A 16,954-nucleotide genomic window follows, 5' to 3' on the forward strand; every position below is an offset into this window, starting at 1 on the left:
TAATATACTTAAACTGTTTTATTCATAATTACAAGCTATTTTAGAATTTTTAAACAAAGGTCTATAAATAGAGGCTAACCCCACCTGAACAAGTTATTAAAAGCCTTTTAAAACTTTAACAGTAATGCCATTTAAGCTGAGACAGCAGTGGTTTATTTAGAAGCCTTCGAGTAAAGGTTCTGTGATCAGTCAGTAACATGAAATGTAACATCAAGTGACTCAGAACTTTAAATCCTATACAAGAAAGCTTGAATATATATATATTTATATGTATAATATATACACACAGATATTGTATTGGTCCACAAAGTATACATTTAACAAAAAAGGAAAAATCTATGTAGTCCAGTTAAACATACAATATGCACGATTAATGTTAATACAAAATTTGGGTAGATAAATTATGAACATTAATACTTGCAAGAGGTTTTGCTAGGTTACTTTTTTGAGCAGGTGTTTTAAAATGCTCATTTCCTAGTGCAAAATTTTCTCAGAACTGATCTCAATTTATAGGAAAATTGAGCAAGAACTACCTTCCCAAAAAGTCTCTTGCAGCAGCATCCACAGGTAACTGGAAAAGTTTCATCCTGATAGTGGTAACTATGCAACTCCTTGCAGCAGAAGAAAAATCATTTTAAAACTCTTAATTCGAGGCACAAATACCACAGTGTTTTGGGAGGGGGGAAGCAGAACCACCAGTTTTTGTGGCTGCAGCCTAACTATGCATGTATTGAAGATGGAAGTGAAACGAGTCATTTGGAATGAGTTTAACATCCTGCAGAACAGAACATATTAGATAATAACTTACTTTCATTAACATTCAATTTTGACTTCGTTACTATAAAAGGAAATTTATTTTTAAGGTGCAACTATCAGTTGGCATTCAATAAATTATACACAACAGCAATCGACTGTTGTAAACTATATCTTTATGTAGTCTACTTCCTACCCTATTTCAAATTCTGCTGTCAACTTGCCAATTTAAGTTGCATATTTCACATAAGAAATTGGCTCAATTAGCAGTGGGGCATCAGAGTTCTTAACAGTGAACTTGGCCAAACAGTGTAATCTTAGAAATCTCCTTGGAACAATCCTAAAAGGTCATTTTAAAAAACCTGATAGTAGGCAAAATGGCAGTTAAAAGTTTCAGATAACACTAGTTGCATCTGGAATCTAGATTTTCTGTTAGATATCCACTCTAGAAGAAGAGCCTTCATTAAAAGGAAGCCCACAGACATAAAGGCACTCCATAGGCCTAACCTCAATTATCATCATCTCTAAAATATACAATAGATTTCTAATACCTGTGATAACCAGATCTGAACATTTTAGCAAGAAAGAAGCAGGATTATCAGCAACATGAAGATTTGCCATAAACTACAGTTTGGTTGGCTACATGGCCAGATTTGATTACAAGGTGAAAATGTACTTTGCTAACTGGGCCACCTGGGAGACCTAAATAATTCAGTATTATAGTAATTGGCAAAATTTGGCCCTTTCGAAAAGAAAGCTAATCAAGACTTAGAACAAGCCATCTAATATTTTAAAGGGAAATATCAGTAACACATGACCTATCCATTTGTTTAAAGGCAATACAATGCACTCACTCATTTTATGTTGTTAGACACACCTGCACATTCTAGATCTTCAACACTGCGTAAGGCATGTATCAAAGGGGAACTTGCTTGGAGTCAGAATTGCCTTCTGAGATCTTTCAAAAATGCATTGCTGTGCCTTAATACAGATTTGTCTTTTTTGCATTATAAGAACTTACTTTGGTGTAATGGTTTATATAGTACACAAGAATATCAAGGTAAGTACAAATGGAACTTCACTTTATTAAAAAAGAGTAGCCAGATGAGTTAAGTGAATATGAAAAAAATTACAAATAAGACATTACATTGCTCAAAAATCACATTTGCAGGAATTTAAAGCCTTTTGTACTTCCCTGTGCATAAGCAGCTTCTGATTAGCTATACACATACAGGGCAAGGGACAAATGGTTGTGGCAATTCTTCATGCTTCTGATATTTCAGATTTGCTGAGTGCAATAGCTAGTTCTAAATCTTCTTGTTCTTGTTGTTTCAACCTTGCAAGACGCTCTTTCTCCTCTCTCTCACTTTCCCTCTTTGCCCATTCAATCATATCTTCTTCAGTAGGATACTAAAATAGAGAAACCATGGATTTGTTAACTGAGGAGGTAAAAATCAAGTGTTTAAAGAAGATTCTGTCCCCAGTTGGTTTAAATTATTGTTACCATCACTTAAATGGGTGTTTGGTCAGCATCTATGATTTATCTAGTTCATTGTTTCAATTGTTTAATTAAGAGGAGAAAAATATTTTCATTTGCCCCAACCACTCAAAGAAAATTGAAAGTGTGCATTTGATGTAGCTTGCAAAGATGTAAGTCCACTGTAAGAGTTTGGACTATAGGATCTTTGGCACAGTTACCTTAAACTGTTAATTAAAGAGAAGGATTATATTATATATATATAATGCTTATTTAAAACCACCCGACAATCCAAGTACACAGATTTAATTAAAGAAAGGCCTTCAAAATAATCAAGAGCACCACGTTACTGTTCCTCCCCAAAGGTTTACATCCCAGTGACCGTCATGCAATAAGGCAAGTTAAGAAATCCCAAGTCCACCACCGCTATGACCCACTGATTAACAGAGTAGCAAGATATAAAGATGATTCTGTTTATTAAGGAAAATGTTATGGTAACATACGACACAGTTCATTTTTTCAGGTGCTGGCACAGAGAGCCAGTGTGATGTAGTGGTTGGGAGTGTCAGACTTAGGATCAAATCCTCACTTAGGGTTCAAATCCTCACTCAGCCATGAAGCTCACTGGGTAACCTTGGGCCAGTCACTTACTCTCAGCCTAACCTACCTCATGGGATTGTTGTGACAATAACATGGGGAGGAAGAGAGCTATGTACACTACCTTGAGATCATTTGAGGCAAAGTGGGATATAAAAGAAAGAAAGAAAGAAAGAAAGAAAGAAAGAAAGAAAGAAAGAAAAAGAGAGAGAGAGAGATTTTACATAGCTGAGGCTGGTGTGCCAACTGCACTCATTCCTTAAAGCATCTGATTTGGCCATCTTGACACATGTCTTAGTTACATCTTGATTAGATTACTGTCATGTGTTCTATAGGAAGCAGTCTTTGAAAAGTAAATGCTACAGGGGTTCTAGAATGATACAGCCAGACTATTGACCAGGAGCCAGTTACTGGGAATATTGGTTTCCAGGGAGAATTCAGTATGCTAGTTATGACTTTTAAAGACTTGGCTGATTGAAGCACCACCTCCTCCAATATAATTCTGCCTGGCTAGTAATATTTCTGAGAGCACCCTTTTCTGAATCTAGTCAACATCAGGTTTGCTGGGGATGCAAGAAATGGTCTTTTCTATGGCTGATGAACTCCCTTCTTAAAGAAGCCTGTTTAACCTCCTGTCTAGTGACCCTCTGCTAGCAGATGAAGATGTTGTTAAGACAAGACCTTCAGGCTGCTGTGTGTGCTCTGCTGCTGGTGGCAGATAGCTTTATCTAGTTATGCCTTTAACAGCTTGCTTTATAAATTTTTAAATAAGTTTTATTTTGCTGTATTTTGTTTTGTCATTCCTCCTTGGGCTGTGCACAGTTGTAGGAAGGCAGGATAAAAACTGACATAAATACATGTTCTCACTAACTTGACCCAGAAATCATTTACAGTGTTAAGTGATTGACTGATTGCTCCATGCTTCCTACCTTCAAGTACTTGAAATTTAATTCTGCGCTCCTTGGAAAATAACATCTCTCTTTCATGTGCATTGTACTTGTTCGCTCATTTACAAATCACTCAGCACTAACAGGGGACGGGTGGCATGCCAAGTTGACAGATCTGTGCCTTATCTTGATGTGTTCTATACAACGAGGATGTTTACTTTTGGTAGTTTTCCTTTTTATAATAGTTTATGGCTAGGGCTGTTCATTCCCTTGAGTCGGTCTCCTGAACAAATCCTTACCACCCTCCCCTATTGTTTTGGCCTTTAAGATGCCTTGCCTACAAAGCCTGCTGCTGCATCAGTTGTCCCTGGGCCTGTGCCCTTCCCCCAGACTAATCTTACAGCAGAGACAGCAGGCAGGGCCTAGCTGTATGGCTGGTTGCCAAAAAAGGAGCTCAGGAACAAGATTTCCTTGTCACACTATCAATTTATATTTATGAATCTTGCAGGGGATTAAGCCTTCAAATGGTAGCTACAAGTACAATGTAAAGGTTGTGCTGCTTATTTTCTAACTGCCTAACTGTGACCTTAACATATGCTTTGAAGATAAATGATGCACTGCAGTTTGATATACTGTACAGACATTAAACCCTGAGGCACAATGTGTACTTACAGGTTTGTACGAAGACTGGGAAAGGTAACAATTATTCATGTGAAGCTAAATAATACATAAATGTGCAACTAAGAATCTGCTGCAACTGGCTGCATTTGTCCCAGAAGGAAGTGGTAATGTACCCTTTTTTAGAGAGAGGCACTACTAACGTTAATATGTGCTACATCGTTGCATTGCGGTATGAAACCCATTTCACTCAATTTAAGTCTGGAAATGTTCACTGTTTTTCACAAAAATAAGTCATTAGAGTTAGCTTGATGCCTCCCCATCCTGTTTACTTACAGCACTGAAATTAGCAAAATTGCTGGTGTCCATCTCTTTGCACACACCAGTGGGAGCAAATGGGTCAGCTTCCTGTTCTTTGGAACCATCACAGCCTGGGAAGGGCTGGAAGGGATCATTCAGTTTAAAGGAATCCGAAGACTCCAATTTGTTGATAGGCCTTTTTCCTACATCAAAATAATCACTTTAGCATGATTATGAGTGTGGCAGAAATATTTATCCAGTGTACAATAGTGTTTTAGGTTACACCATCTCATTATATAGCCAAAAAACCCCCACAAAAAATCCTTAGTGCTGGTAGTCATAAATTAATCTGATTTCTAAAACCTTTCACGTTTTTCAGGGTTTGTTTGTATGTACATTCTTCCCAATTTTTTCTCCATTTTGTAAGTGGTTCAGTGTGGGTAAGAGACAGTTCTTTCATTCAAATTAAAAAAATATATGCTTAATTTAATCTTATTTTAAAACTGGTTTAAAACAACGTGCTTTATCAAATTCAATAAACTACTCAGCAACCAGCTTCTACAGTAGCACTGTCAGAGCAATTTAAAAGTTACAGCCTCTCTTCCAAATTTATGGCTCCCAACATGTATCTAAGTAAAGATTACCTAAATTAAGAAGGACGACTTAAAATTATGTAAGAAATAGAAGTAGTATAGGAATTAGTTTGTTACTAAATTAGAAGCTCTTTGCTCTCTTACAGCCACAAAGACATCTTTAAACCAAAGAGTAGCACACAGACACTTAGTACTGGTTCTTACCAGGTGGGGGAGGACAAGGTCTGGTAGGTGTTCCAGTTTTAGGAGGCAAAGCAGGAGGTACATCTTCATTTTTGGCTGGAGGTTCCTCAAACACATTTTTAGTTATGACCACATTGTTGACAGAGCCTGTTGTAGATGAACTAAATGGATCTTCATTATTTGCCTAAAAAACAAACAGACAGCAACAAAAACAGGAAAAGCTACTGTTTTGCTTAACAACATAGCTTGCGGGGAGGACGTGGCTATCATTTTCATTTTCTACCATAAAACAGTGCTATTCAAGCGCCATAAAAACACAGGAGTTCATGCACTGGCAAACTGCAGATGTCTGCAGATGTTCATGTACTTTTAAATTATATTCCTGTGCCATGGAGAGAAATGGCAGGACCAAAAAATGGACTTTCATTTGTGTCAAGCAGAGAAACAGCAGGCTACTGTCACTGGACTGCCAAGGAACCCCTTTGGGGGGGGGGGGGAGAAGAGTCAGAGCAGGAACAGTCAGAGGGAAACAGAGAGGAAGAGACGGAAGGGGAAGAGGGAGAGAGCCAGGAGGCGGGAAGGCTCTCCGATGCTGAAGCAGAGCCCTAGCAGTGCACAGGAAGTTCAGGAACAGACGTAGAGCCTGTGCCTGTGCCGTTTGCACAGGAAAGGAGAGGGTTAAAGCGCAGGGACCAGAGACATCCCATGAAACTTCCCCGCCTTTTCTGTTGGAGGAGAAGCCGGAGAAGACCACTCCCCAAATCTGAACCAGTTGATTCGGATGCATGATTGTAATGTGCTGCTTGTATATATGTAAAATAAAGAACTGAGTGAGCAGAGGGTGTTTATTGCGAAGAGCATACACAAGCCATCACTAAACGCTTTTGCAGGCTAGTAACTTTTGTGGTCTTGTATACAAGCTGCAGTAGTCAGAACTAGTCACATACATGCTCTGTTGCTCTTATATAATTTCACAGCAGTTAAAGATGAGGCTGGATTCGCTGCACAAGCAGCGTGATCACCACAAGAAAAACAGAACTGTGTGAGAGCTATTCCATGTATAACAACATGTGTGTGGAGTGACTTTCACATGACACAGGCATCTGAAGGCAGCCCTGTTTCGGGAAGCTTTTAATGTTTTATGTTGTTGTTGTTGTTTAGCTGCTTTGCCTGCATTTTGGTTAGAAGCTGCCAAGGGTAGCTGGGGCAACCCAGTCAGATGGGCAGGGTATTAATAAATTACAATTATGATTACGATTGGAGCAATTTTCATTTCTTGAAAGCTAACTTGCTTACTTGCTTGACTACCCTGCTGTTGAGAAGAATTGAAATATAGCAGCTTCAGAAACACTCTAAAAAGGATATATAAATCTTGGAATGGAAGCAGAAGAAAGTAAGGTAGTCAATGAGACTATGCAAGTGCCTATACTCATAGTAGGTGTAGTTTTCCATTAATTGAATTGTGCTCATGGCAGTTCACAAAGCAATTAACCTCAGAAATAATGAGGCTCACAGTAGCTTAAAATGGGGAATCAGTCTGAGAAGTCATGACCTGTTGATTTAGATTCAGCATCTGCTAAAGTTGTGTTTTGTATCCTCGTATGTAGGAGCCTCTAGTGTGTTGGTTACTGCAGCAATTTTATGCTTTTTCCACAGGCATTAATCATTTCAAATTACCTTTGACAATGTGCTGAAGTCAGCAAAGCCACTTCCAAATGATTCATTTCCAAACAGAGAGGCAAAGGGATCTGTACCTAAAATAAGCAAAAGAGAAGAAAAGTTAATTCATTGACTAACAAAAGCTAGACAAGAGAGGAGATGAGTCTATTTTACATTGAATCTTTTGGATCTTACACCAGTTATAGGCAACACCTAGTTAGGGTTGATCACCACCATAATCTTATTTATGTTATGTTTTTGGTGATTTTATATTATAAACTACCTTGTGATCTTTGGATAAAGGGCAGTATAGAAATTTTAATAATAATAATAATAATAATTACTATAATTTAAACTACAAGGTGGTAAAAGAACTCAGTGTAAGTAAATTCACAAGGTGGCATAAATGTTACTCAAAAGTTCACATTCAAATTCAAACCAATGAGATTTGATAAGGATCAAGCCTTGTTCGCTACAGTACTGGATACATTGTTAAAGAGCAATAGTTAGAACATAGTTTTGCAGAATTCTTTCAAGACATGCAGACCTCATCGAAGTGTTATAAACATGATTTGAAATGAAGTCTCAAGGTGGGTGAATCTTTTACTTTCTATATTTCATAGAAACTATACATAACTCTTCAGTGTCCCAGTTTTGGTAACTGAATGGTAAGCCAGGCTATTATCAGTGAAATAAACCTCTGACTTCCGTGCCATATATTTAGCAATGCATTAGTACATTGTCACAACCAAGAATATAAATATTACCTTGCTGAATCAGATCAAAAGGTGTATCTACTTTTACAAACACACTGGCAGGGCATGAGGGAGACAGCTACAATCCCCTTTTGCTCCCAGAAACTGGTACATCTTTATCCAGGTTTGCAAATTAAGTTTTAGCCCACAAAAATAGTATCAGCCATCCTGTTTATACCTCTATGTCAGTCATTTGAACTGAGTGGCAAGCATCAACTTCAATTGTTTCCCGTAAGTTGGTTATCTTATTTGTGCTCAACTAAGCAGACAAATGGTCATTTACAAAGCTCTCTTCATTATGCATCTAACTGAAATGCATTTGGGTTCTCTTGTCAACTCAATCTCTGTTACAACACTAGATCTGCAGCCACAGAAAAGCGTTGTGGGATGATTTTGTACAGGTTTGTACAACTTCAGTTGTGTTAAGTTGTGTTCTTTGCATGTGCCTGAAAAGCGCCTTTCAGACATCACAGCAAGGATCATTATGTATTCAACCATAGCTCAGAACCCAAATCATGAATTTGAGCTGCCAAACACAGACAAGTCATAATTTGAAGGTGTTTATCTGCTTTCATTTTCAGTTTGTTAATTCCTATCTAAGCACAGAATATTCCATGGGGAAAAACGTTCAGTTCAGATATTATGCTAATCCATAGGCCATGATCACCAGAAGCCACAGCTTGAGAACCCACTTCAAGCCTTACCTGTATCACTTGATGTAGTAACAGCAATTCCACCAGGAGCAAAAGGATCATTATACTTCAGTGTTTCTGTCTAAAAGTTAAAATCCATTAAAGCTGTTTGCTTCAAACCATCAAGATTCTTAATTAGATAAGCTATTATTTGACAAAGGGTCAATATTTTAAATTTTTTAAAAATAAAATAAAATCCTACGCTAATGTCATTCCTAATTATTTGCTGAAGAATACAGAAACTATTAGTTTTGCTCTTAAAAATTGCATCAATCTCCCATGAAGGCAGAGATTTCTTTCTTTAGGAAACCAATCACCCATTAGATTGAACATTCAGCTGCCCTTGTGCCTTTTAAAGTATATTCCTTCCAGGCATTGTTACTTAAACTACCTGGAAAATTACTTTCAAATCAGTAGTATTAAAACAAATGTTTTGTTTGAAGCTGCCAGGATCCAGAGATGCTTATTCAGTCTCAGCAGAACCTCAGATAAATTGCTGGCTAAGTCAACCAAAGCCCAGCTGCTATCCATGCAAAGTTTTTAAAAACACAAGCACCCTGCAGAAATCACCTGAACTGTTACACAGTCAAGTGCTGGTTATATTATGTTACATCTTTCATGGATCAATGTAGCTACCAATTGAGTAAAACCTTCTTTAAAAATGGGAACTGGGAACAGTCATTCTGAACATTTCCTGTTACAACACCTATTTATTCATTTCCAAATATGATCTAATATTTCTAGTCTCTAGGTGAAGCACTTCACTTCAAGATGTCATAAAAAATGGCAATACAGCTGCAGAGATCAATTGCCAACAGCCTATTGCATTTAAAACACACGTTTGTTGAGTTAGAGAAACTAGCAGAATTCCCTATTTAAATACTATGGTGGTGCTTCAGTTCAATACCCCAATAGATGTACATGTACTTCTTCCAGAATTACCGTGGAATTATTGCTGTTGCTGGTTGCACTGAAGGGGTCAATACTTCCAAAAGGATCTGTGGATGATTGCTTGAAAAAGGAGTCAGCTGCAAAAGGATCTGAACCTTTGAAAGGATCACTACCAAAAGGATCTTAAAGAAAACCAAGTCAAGATTTATTACTGAAGTTATGTTTTGCATTCACTTGCTGAAAATGTTTTACATTCTCTTACAGAACTACGTGCACAGTAATCTTGCTCATTTAAGTAGTGCCTATCTACTACAATGCTCTGTTTTGCACAAAGGCCCAGTACAGGGGCTAGCTTGTTATATGCTTCCTCTCACTTGAAGTGTTCACCTAAATATGGCTTACACAAAATGTCAATGTAAGCAGTCCTTGCCTTCTCTGAGTATGCACTTACATGAGCATATGCTATGACATGTTTGGATATTCACCCTGCTAACAGGAACTTTAGCTACTGCTTCAACTACCTCTTCTGCAGTCCATGGCACCACATAATAGCTTACATAATAATAAATTATTTATACCCTGCCCATCTGGCTGAGTTAATATCATTTATTGCCTGAATCACACATTAAAATTTGTTGTTAGTGCTGACACAGAAAAAAGTTAGGGCTCCTTGCATGTACAAGAAACACATTGTATAAATACCTTCTAAGCTCTAAAAGCTTGAAGCAGGAAGAAGAGTTAAAAAATAATTAGGAAAATTTGAGGGTGAATGGAGGGGAGAGGTAGCATTCTCTAGGAACATCAGCTTGGCAGAGGGTGTATGTTCAGCAGTTTTAAAAGCAGAGAAGGTAAGAAACCAAGAACCGACCTTCCTGGATCAGGCCAAAAGCCCATCTAGTCCAGCATCCTGTTCTTATAGAGACCAGCTGGTAAGCAGAACCAGAGCACAACAACCCTCTCCCCACCTGCAATTCCCAGCAACTGATCTTTATCCTCTATGAAGATGGCAAAGATGACCACACCATTAATCAGCAAAAAGCAGAAGGGAGTAAACATTATGAAAAGGTTCTGAAGAAAACATTCTACAACGATGGCGTCAATGCACTGGGAGAAGAGAAGGAAAACAGATCTCATGGCAACAACATTTAGAATTCTCTAGCTGCTTGGTAAGCTTGGACTGGATGATTCCAGAATTTCCCCCTCCCAAAATCTGTTCACAGAACCTCTGGAGAACTCCCTTCTGCTTCCCTTAAATGGTACAAATAGGCAAGTAATAGGATGCCATAACCACATGCCAGTTAGTTGAAGATGTTGGGTCTCAGCCTCAAGCACTTCCTAGAGAAAGAACTTTCTGATGTTAGAAGACTTGTGTGCCCAAAGTTGGGTTACTCCTTGTTCTAATAAGCTCAGCATTTCCCATAGCTTCCTCTGCAAAGTGAGCATCCTTGTGTTGCCTTAATGTAATTGAGTTCTCCATCACAGGTAACATTTGTTTGGGAAACCTGCTAAGGCTGAACTCATATAGAGCTCCAGTTCTTCCATTTCTACTCCAAATAAAAAATTACAGTCCCCAACGAGTTCCTCAAATGTCCTGCTTGTGCACTAAAAAAAAAAAAAAAAAAAAAAAAGGTAACTCACCAATCTTCCCAAAAGGGTCATCCTTGAAAGGATCACCTATTTTAAAGAGTGAAACATCACATGTAAATATTTCCCCTAGCACTTGTACAGACCTTTAGGGGCAAAACCAAACCTCTAATTACCTGTGAAGGAGTGTCAAATGGTTCTGTGCAGCTGTATACAACACAGGCCATACATGGGATATTGCGGGAGCTCAACCTGTATTCCCACTCATCTAAAATTTTTATCTGCCCTTCATCCTCCTTTCATTTCCTTCACCTAACTGTTGCAGAAGCTCTCAGGTATGTATGCTATGAGCTTCGACATCAAAGGACATGGGAGGAATTGCATCCCTGCACAGAACCACTTGAACAGCTCCTACAACTAAGTGCAACCTTGTTTTCTTCTTCAGTGCTCTCATACAGTTTCAAAATGAGATGAGCTAGCCTATTAGGAGGTAAAGGGAGAAGCATCATGAAAAGAACAAAGGACTGCTCACTTTTGTGGCACTGATACCTATGGGGCTGGTTTGATCCTCTCCTTCATGTGACAGCTCCCTGGGGTGGCAAGGACACACACCCTTTTATTGAAACCCTGGGAAAGGCACTGGGCTATTAAAACATTTGTGTCCCTGCTATTTCTCTGCTCTAAATTGCCAGTTCTTGAAAAGGTCTTGGCTATGCTCTCCCTCCCACACCCCAGAGTTAGAGCACTTTGATATGCATTAGTATGCAACACACATGGTTAGGCCCTCACAATCTGCCAAGACTCACCTCACAAATGCTAACCACAAGATGGTCAAAACAGCAATTCAAGAGTATCAATATTTTAAAAGAACCATTTTCCTGCTGTTATTTCCCTCATTTAGTAAGAAATATTATAGCCAAATACACATCACTGCATGGTAACCACAGAGAAGGTTCTGCATACCAGTTATTTTACTTCCTGAACACAGCAGTCTATCAACAATGCACATGCAATTTTGAAAACTGGAGAAAGCAAGAGGGAAAGGTTATGTTGAGAAAACAAAGCAGAGCTAAAAGGAAAACCTGCCCAAGGTAGGGTTCCTTCCTCCCCCGCCTCCCTCAAAACCTTTCACTTGAATTAGAATTTTCACTGAAGTTTTCCCCTTATCCTTTGCTCTTTTATTTTTATTCTCATTTGTCTCTTTTGTTTTATTTCTATATTTTATTGTATTTAGCTGTAAACTGCTCAGACAGACTTAAATTGAACAGTACTAGAACTGCCCTAACATTTTAGAATGAAATCCAAGCCTTTGGAGAATATAAATTTGTACCATAATCTACTACTGTATATATTTTAGGAAATGATGTGTCCATTTGTTTATTTGTTCTCTCTATGCCCTTGTATGTAACGCCTCTTGAGGGTTCCTGAGAAGGGGGCAGCACTCTTAATTGACATTTGGATGCCAAACAACATTTTGAATCAAGATGGCAGACTGAAATCTGACTTTGGTATGACTTCACCCTCTTTTGCATAGGTTTAGCCACCTCTCAAGATATCATCCCAAGGTGGAGGTCCACACTGAGTTTGGGATACCGGACTGAAATGTGACTTTGGCGTTATTTCACCCGTTTTTTGGCATTATGGGTTCAGAATCACTTTTTGTTGTTGTTTCTTCACATTCCCAGACAGTGCTAAGCACTCCACACCTGTGTGTGTGTGTGTGTGTGTGTGTGTGTGTGTAGGAGGGCGGGAATATCTATCGCTATCTATGTTCACATAACCTAATGGAAATTCAGCTTAATGACATTAAACACTTTTTTCAATGAATGGCTACATACATATGTCATTTTATTTGCATGGCACCTTTCCATAGTTAAAACCATGCTCAAGGCAACCTACAACATGAAAATATTACATAATTACAGATAACACAAAAGTAGTCATAAACAATAAATACAAACAGAATGAAAGATAACTTACTACCAACAAAGGGGTCAGCCTCAAAGAAGTCTAAATTGGAGCCTTCAGCCTGATCAGAGAGCTGATGGGATTCTTCATTAAATGGATCTCCCTAGTAGGAAAGAAATATAATGCACAACTGTACAAATCTCCTCATCCCATCTGTGACGTCAGTAATTACACTTATTTTACATACATGGAATTAAGTATGAGAGGGATGCAACTTCACGGGATCCATCCCACTTTCTAATTGTCTAAAGTAGAATTCAATCTTTCACTCACTGGGGGTTGGGAGGGAGAGGAGAAAGGAACAATTTCCTCAAATTCCCCCCACCCCCAATAAACCCTGCTTCATTTGGTTGGAGATAGCACAGAAGTCTGCAGGAGTCTGCAGGAAGAATGGGAAAAACTCAATGGATAGACAGTTCCATTTGCAAAAGGGCTACTCTGGATCCAAGTCAGTGAGTCAGCACCAAATTACTTCACTAACCTGACACCCATTCCTGCAGAATTAAGGAATGCATTAAGTTTCATACAATACTATATGTAATGAGGCATTTTAAAGTGCTCTACAAACTCACTTTTTTGGTAACATCTGGTGGCACAACCTCCGCTTCTTCCACTTCTGCTTCTGCATGTGTTGTTTCTGGACTATTCCTGGCCTTTTGAGGGGGAAAGTATGTTTATACTTATACTAAGATTCAGAGTCTCATGCTCTACTGACTGAGCTAAAGTTTCTGTTTACACTGTGATATACAAAAGTTAAGAGACTGAAGTGAGAAAAGATATGTACTAAAGGTAATGATTTCAATTTGTGAACACATCTAACCATTAGTGACAAGTCTATATAGCAATATTGTTTACAGAATTGCTGTTCACAATCTGTTCATTTCTGGCACACATTCACCTTCAATACCAATGCTGCTCATGCTAACTCATGTATTCTTTTAAGAAGTGAACCTTGTAAGCAACAGCTAACGTCATCCTTACAAGCAACTACAAGTAGACAGTGGGCAAGCACATTATATAAAAAGGGATGTGCTATATTGTTTCTGAAACATTTGAGAATTACATCTGGAAATGGCAATAAGACACAAAAGCAAACCAACGTTAATTGGTTGTATTCAACCTAGGTTTTCCTCACAGTATATCCATTGAAATTAATGGATATGATTAACTTAAGTACTTCAATTTCAATGGGTCTACACCGAGTAGTACTAACACTGGATACGGCACATTCTGTCCAGTAATAGATTTAGATTGCCCAAAACCATGAAAAGTGGCCAATTATCACTAAGAGCTGCATCAGAATACTTGGGGCCAAAGCACTAAGGAAATATGCATATTTTAACTGTATTGCAACATTTCCCAAAGGTGGGTGATGCTATCAAAGTTTAGTTGGGAAAGGTTGCAATTAGATGTAGACCAGGCAATGGGCAACCTGTGGCCATTCAGATGTTGCTGGACTCCCAATTCCCATCAAACAAGCCAGCATGGCCAATAGGAATCCTGTTGCAGTCCAGCAAGAACTGGAGGGCCACAGGTTCTCCATTACTGATGTAGACCAACCTCAAACGATAAAAAGGAACTTGGAAAGAGCTTTAGTATATGGACTTAAGCATTTTACCAGCTCTGCCATTTCTGATGGCTTGAGAACATTAAGGTAAAAAAGGTTGTCCTCTGCAACACTGAAGGCTTAAAAAAGAAAAGAAAAATACCTTTAATAGAATGGAACTTTGGAAGGAGGAAACCTATGGTCTCATACACTGTGGCCTCCTCCCCTAATATCATTCTGAACACTGAAGTCTCTGAATAGCGTTAACAAATACAAGAAACTGAAGTAGCACATTCCCACAAATCTCTATGAACTAGTTGGCTGAGGGCAGCATATTGGAAAAGGATAAACAATGCACCAATCTATACAAGCATCTCAATATAATAAATCTTGACTTTTGAACAGAAACCTTATTGGCAGACAAGCTTGCTATTTTTGTAAACTCAAGCTTGATAATGTGTTTTGCATCTAATTGTTTAATAAAACAAAAAAACCAATACTCACAGGAGGTTCATGATTTATTTGTTCAGAATCTGCTGAATTCTCTCTTTCGGCATTCTCATTAAAGTTAGCAGTTTCACTGCTGCTGTTGCTGAGGCTTGAATGGTTGCCATTTCCATTAAGTAGTATGTTCTGTGGCTGAGGCTCCCAGTTAAAGAGGCCGTTTTCCAACTCTTTGAGTTCAAATAGTTTTGTTTGCACCTGTGAAGAGAAAACAATAACTATACTTAACAGCATAAAAATAGCATATGCAATGTTCTACCCAACTCACATATTTAAGGTATTGCATGCCTCTTTTCAGGATCAAGTTTTCATTTTAGTTCCTTCCGTGGGATGTTAAAAGTCTGCAGTGAGCAACCCTCCTATGTTTCTTACAAATAAGTCCTCTATCTGCCCCCCTCCTACTTGAGTAGGAACTCAAGTACTTCAACCTCTCAAAAATGAGCAAAAATTAGGATGTTCCTTAATCTGTAAATATGCCGCTTATACACAATGCTCACTAGAAACTCTGATCACTTGGGCAATTTGCTTTGCAATGCCTGTTTTGACCAATTTCTGCAACGACTATAGTACTCTTTTGCACATTTCTCAGTATTAAGTACTTCAGTGCAAAAAAAAAAAGGCTCCAGTAAAAAGGGAAGATTAATGCTGCAGCATCCTAACATACTACCAGGTGATCCAAGAAAAGTTTATTTTGCTCCAGGTTAGACAGAACCCAGAACTACAGGAATTAAACAGCTTGAGCTTCAGGGGCAAGTGCTCCCCACCCTTATCCAGTGTGGCTGCAAGGAAGAGATTGGAAGCATCCTGCAGTTTGTCATTAGGTCTGAATCAGGCCAGACTGTGTTGATTTAAAAAGATTGTTTCAGGCTTGAGGAACCTTTGGCCTCCCAAATGCTGTTGAGACATCAACTCCTTTTAGCTCCAGCCAACATGGTCACTGGCTAGAGATGATGGGAGTTGTTCTCCAATGACATCAGGAAGACCACAGGTCCCCTACTCCTGGTTTATTCAAAGAAACCAAACTACAAGTGACTGACAGTGGTGGTAGAGAAAGCACCATGAAACAGGAGTGTAGCCAGTGAATTGGGGAATGCACAATGTCACTCTTACGATCTCACCAAATCCTCTCTTTAGTGGCGAGCAGCTAGACAATATAATTTTATTTCTACTCAGCCCTGTCACCAAAGAACTTCCTTTATTTGTCCCCACAACCACACAGACAGGTATGTCTTTCTAAGGAACATACCTGTCATAGGCCCAAAACCATTCAATAAGCTTTGTGGCCAACCTAGGATTTGAACTCATATCTTCCTGGTCCAACTAATGCACATGACAACTATGAATTTAAGCTTTTCAAAGGCAAATAAAAGAGCTAGTTAGAATGTCCTAAGTAATGGACTGCCATGGGCACAGTTGAGGCTGCAAAGGAACAATCTGAAGCCTTAAAGAGCACTCCTGATTGTTTTGTGGCAAAAGAGGGAGGCTGCCTGCCACGTGCTTGTGAACCTCTACCTTACACACTGCTCTTTCAGTTTTAAACAGCAGAGTTAGTTGTGATAATCCTTGCTAGATATAAATGAAATGGGGGGGGGGGGCGGCTGGTTCAAACAGCAAAATTTGGGGACAGGAAGAAAAGGCAACAAGGAAAAATGGGTTCTCTTATTTTCTTACTGAAGTGATTTCTTGTTGTGACTCCTGAAGACCCTCCTGAAGAGGCCCCAGCTGCAATTTCCCCGTCTCGACACACTTCTCTAGCTCTGCTGTTTCCTGCTGCAGCCTGCCAAGCTCTTCTTGAGCTTTATTCAAGTCATCTTTATATGTGGAGATTTTGCACTCCTGATCAGTTATTTCTGCCTTTAGTGATGAGATCTGCAGAGCGGAAAGCAAAATAAGTTAGAAACCACACAACTTTACCCCCAAACATTTTTTTTTAAAGTAGCATGTCTA

At 38.8% G+C, this 16,954-nt stretch overlaps 1 protein-coding gene across 7 annotated transcripts in view; it reads right to left on the reverse strand.

Annotated features, from left to right (window-relative positions):
• EPS15 (epidermal growth factor receptor pathway substrate 15) overlaps positions 1-16,954 on the reverse strand; it is a 52,816-nt gene continuing 35,862 nt past the window's right edge. For 2 of the 7 annotated variants that reach the window (XM_083742342.1, XM_083742343.1), the window contains exons 15-25: positions 16,679-16,876; positions 15,008-15,205; positions 13,530-13,610; positions 12,970-13,060; positions 11,044-11,079; positions 9,457-9,587; positions 8,527-8,596; positions 7,086-7,162; positions 5,430-5,592; positions 4,669-4,835; positions 1-2,163 (exon numbers count right to left, since the gene is read on the reverse strand). In XM_083742342.1, the coding sequence (XP_083598468.1) occupies positions 2,017-2,163; positions 4,669-4,835; positions 5,430-5,592; positions 7,086-7,162; positions 8,527-8,596; positions 9,457-9,587; positions 11,044-11,079; positions 12,970-13,060; positions 13,530-13,610; positions 15,008-15,205; positions 16,679-16,876 (1,359 nt within the window). In that variant the 3' untranslated portion in view covers positions 1-2,016. The remainder of the gene's footprint in view (positions 2,164-4,668; positions 4,836-5,429; positions 5,593-7,085; positions 7,163-8,526; positions 8,597-9,456; positions 9,588-11,043; positions 11,080-12,969; positions 13,061-13,529; positions 13,611-15,007; positions 15,206-16,678; positions 16,877-16,954) is intronic. The other 5 variants (XM_083742344.1, XM_083742345.1, XM_083742346.1 and 2 more) reach the window with 3 other exon arrangements.

This window comes from Podarcis gaigeae, assembly GCF_964106915.1.
Source record: "Podarcis gaigeae genome assembly, chromosome: 6".
Classification (NCBI taxonomy): domain Eukaryota; kingdom Metazoa; phylum Chordata; class Lepidosauria; order Squamata; family Lacertidae; genus Podarcis; species Podarcis gaigeae.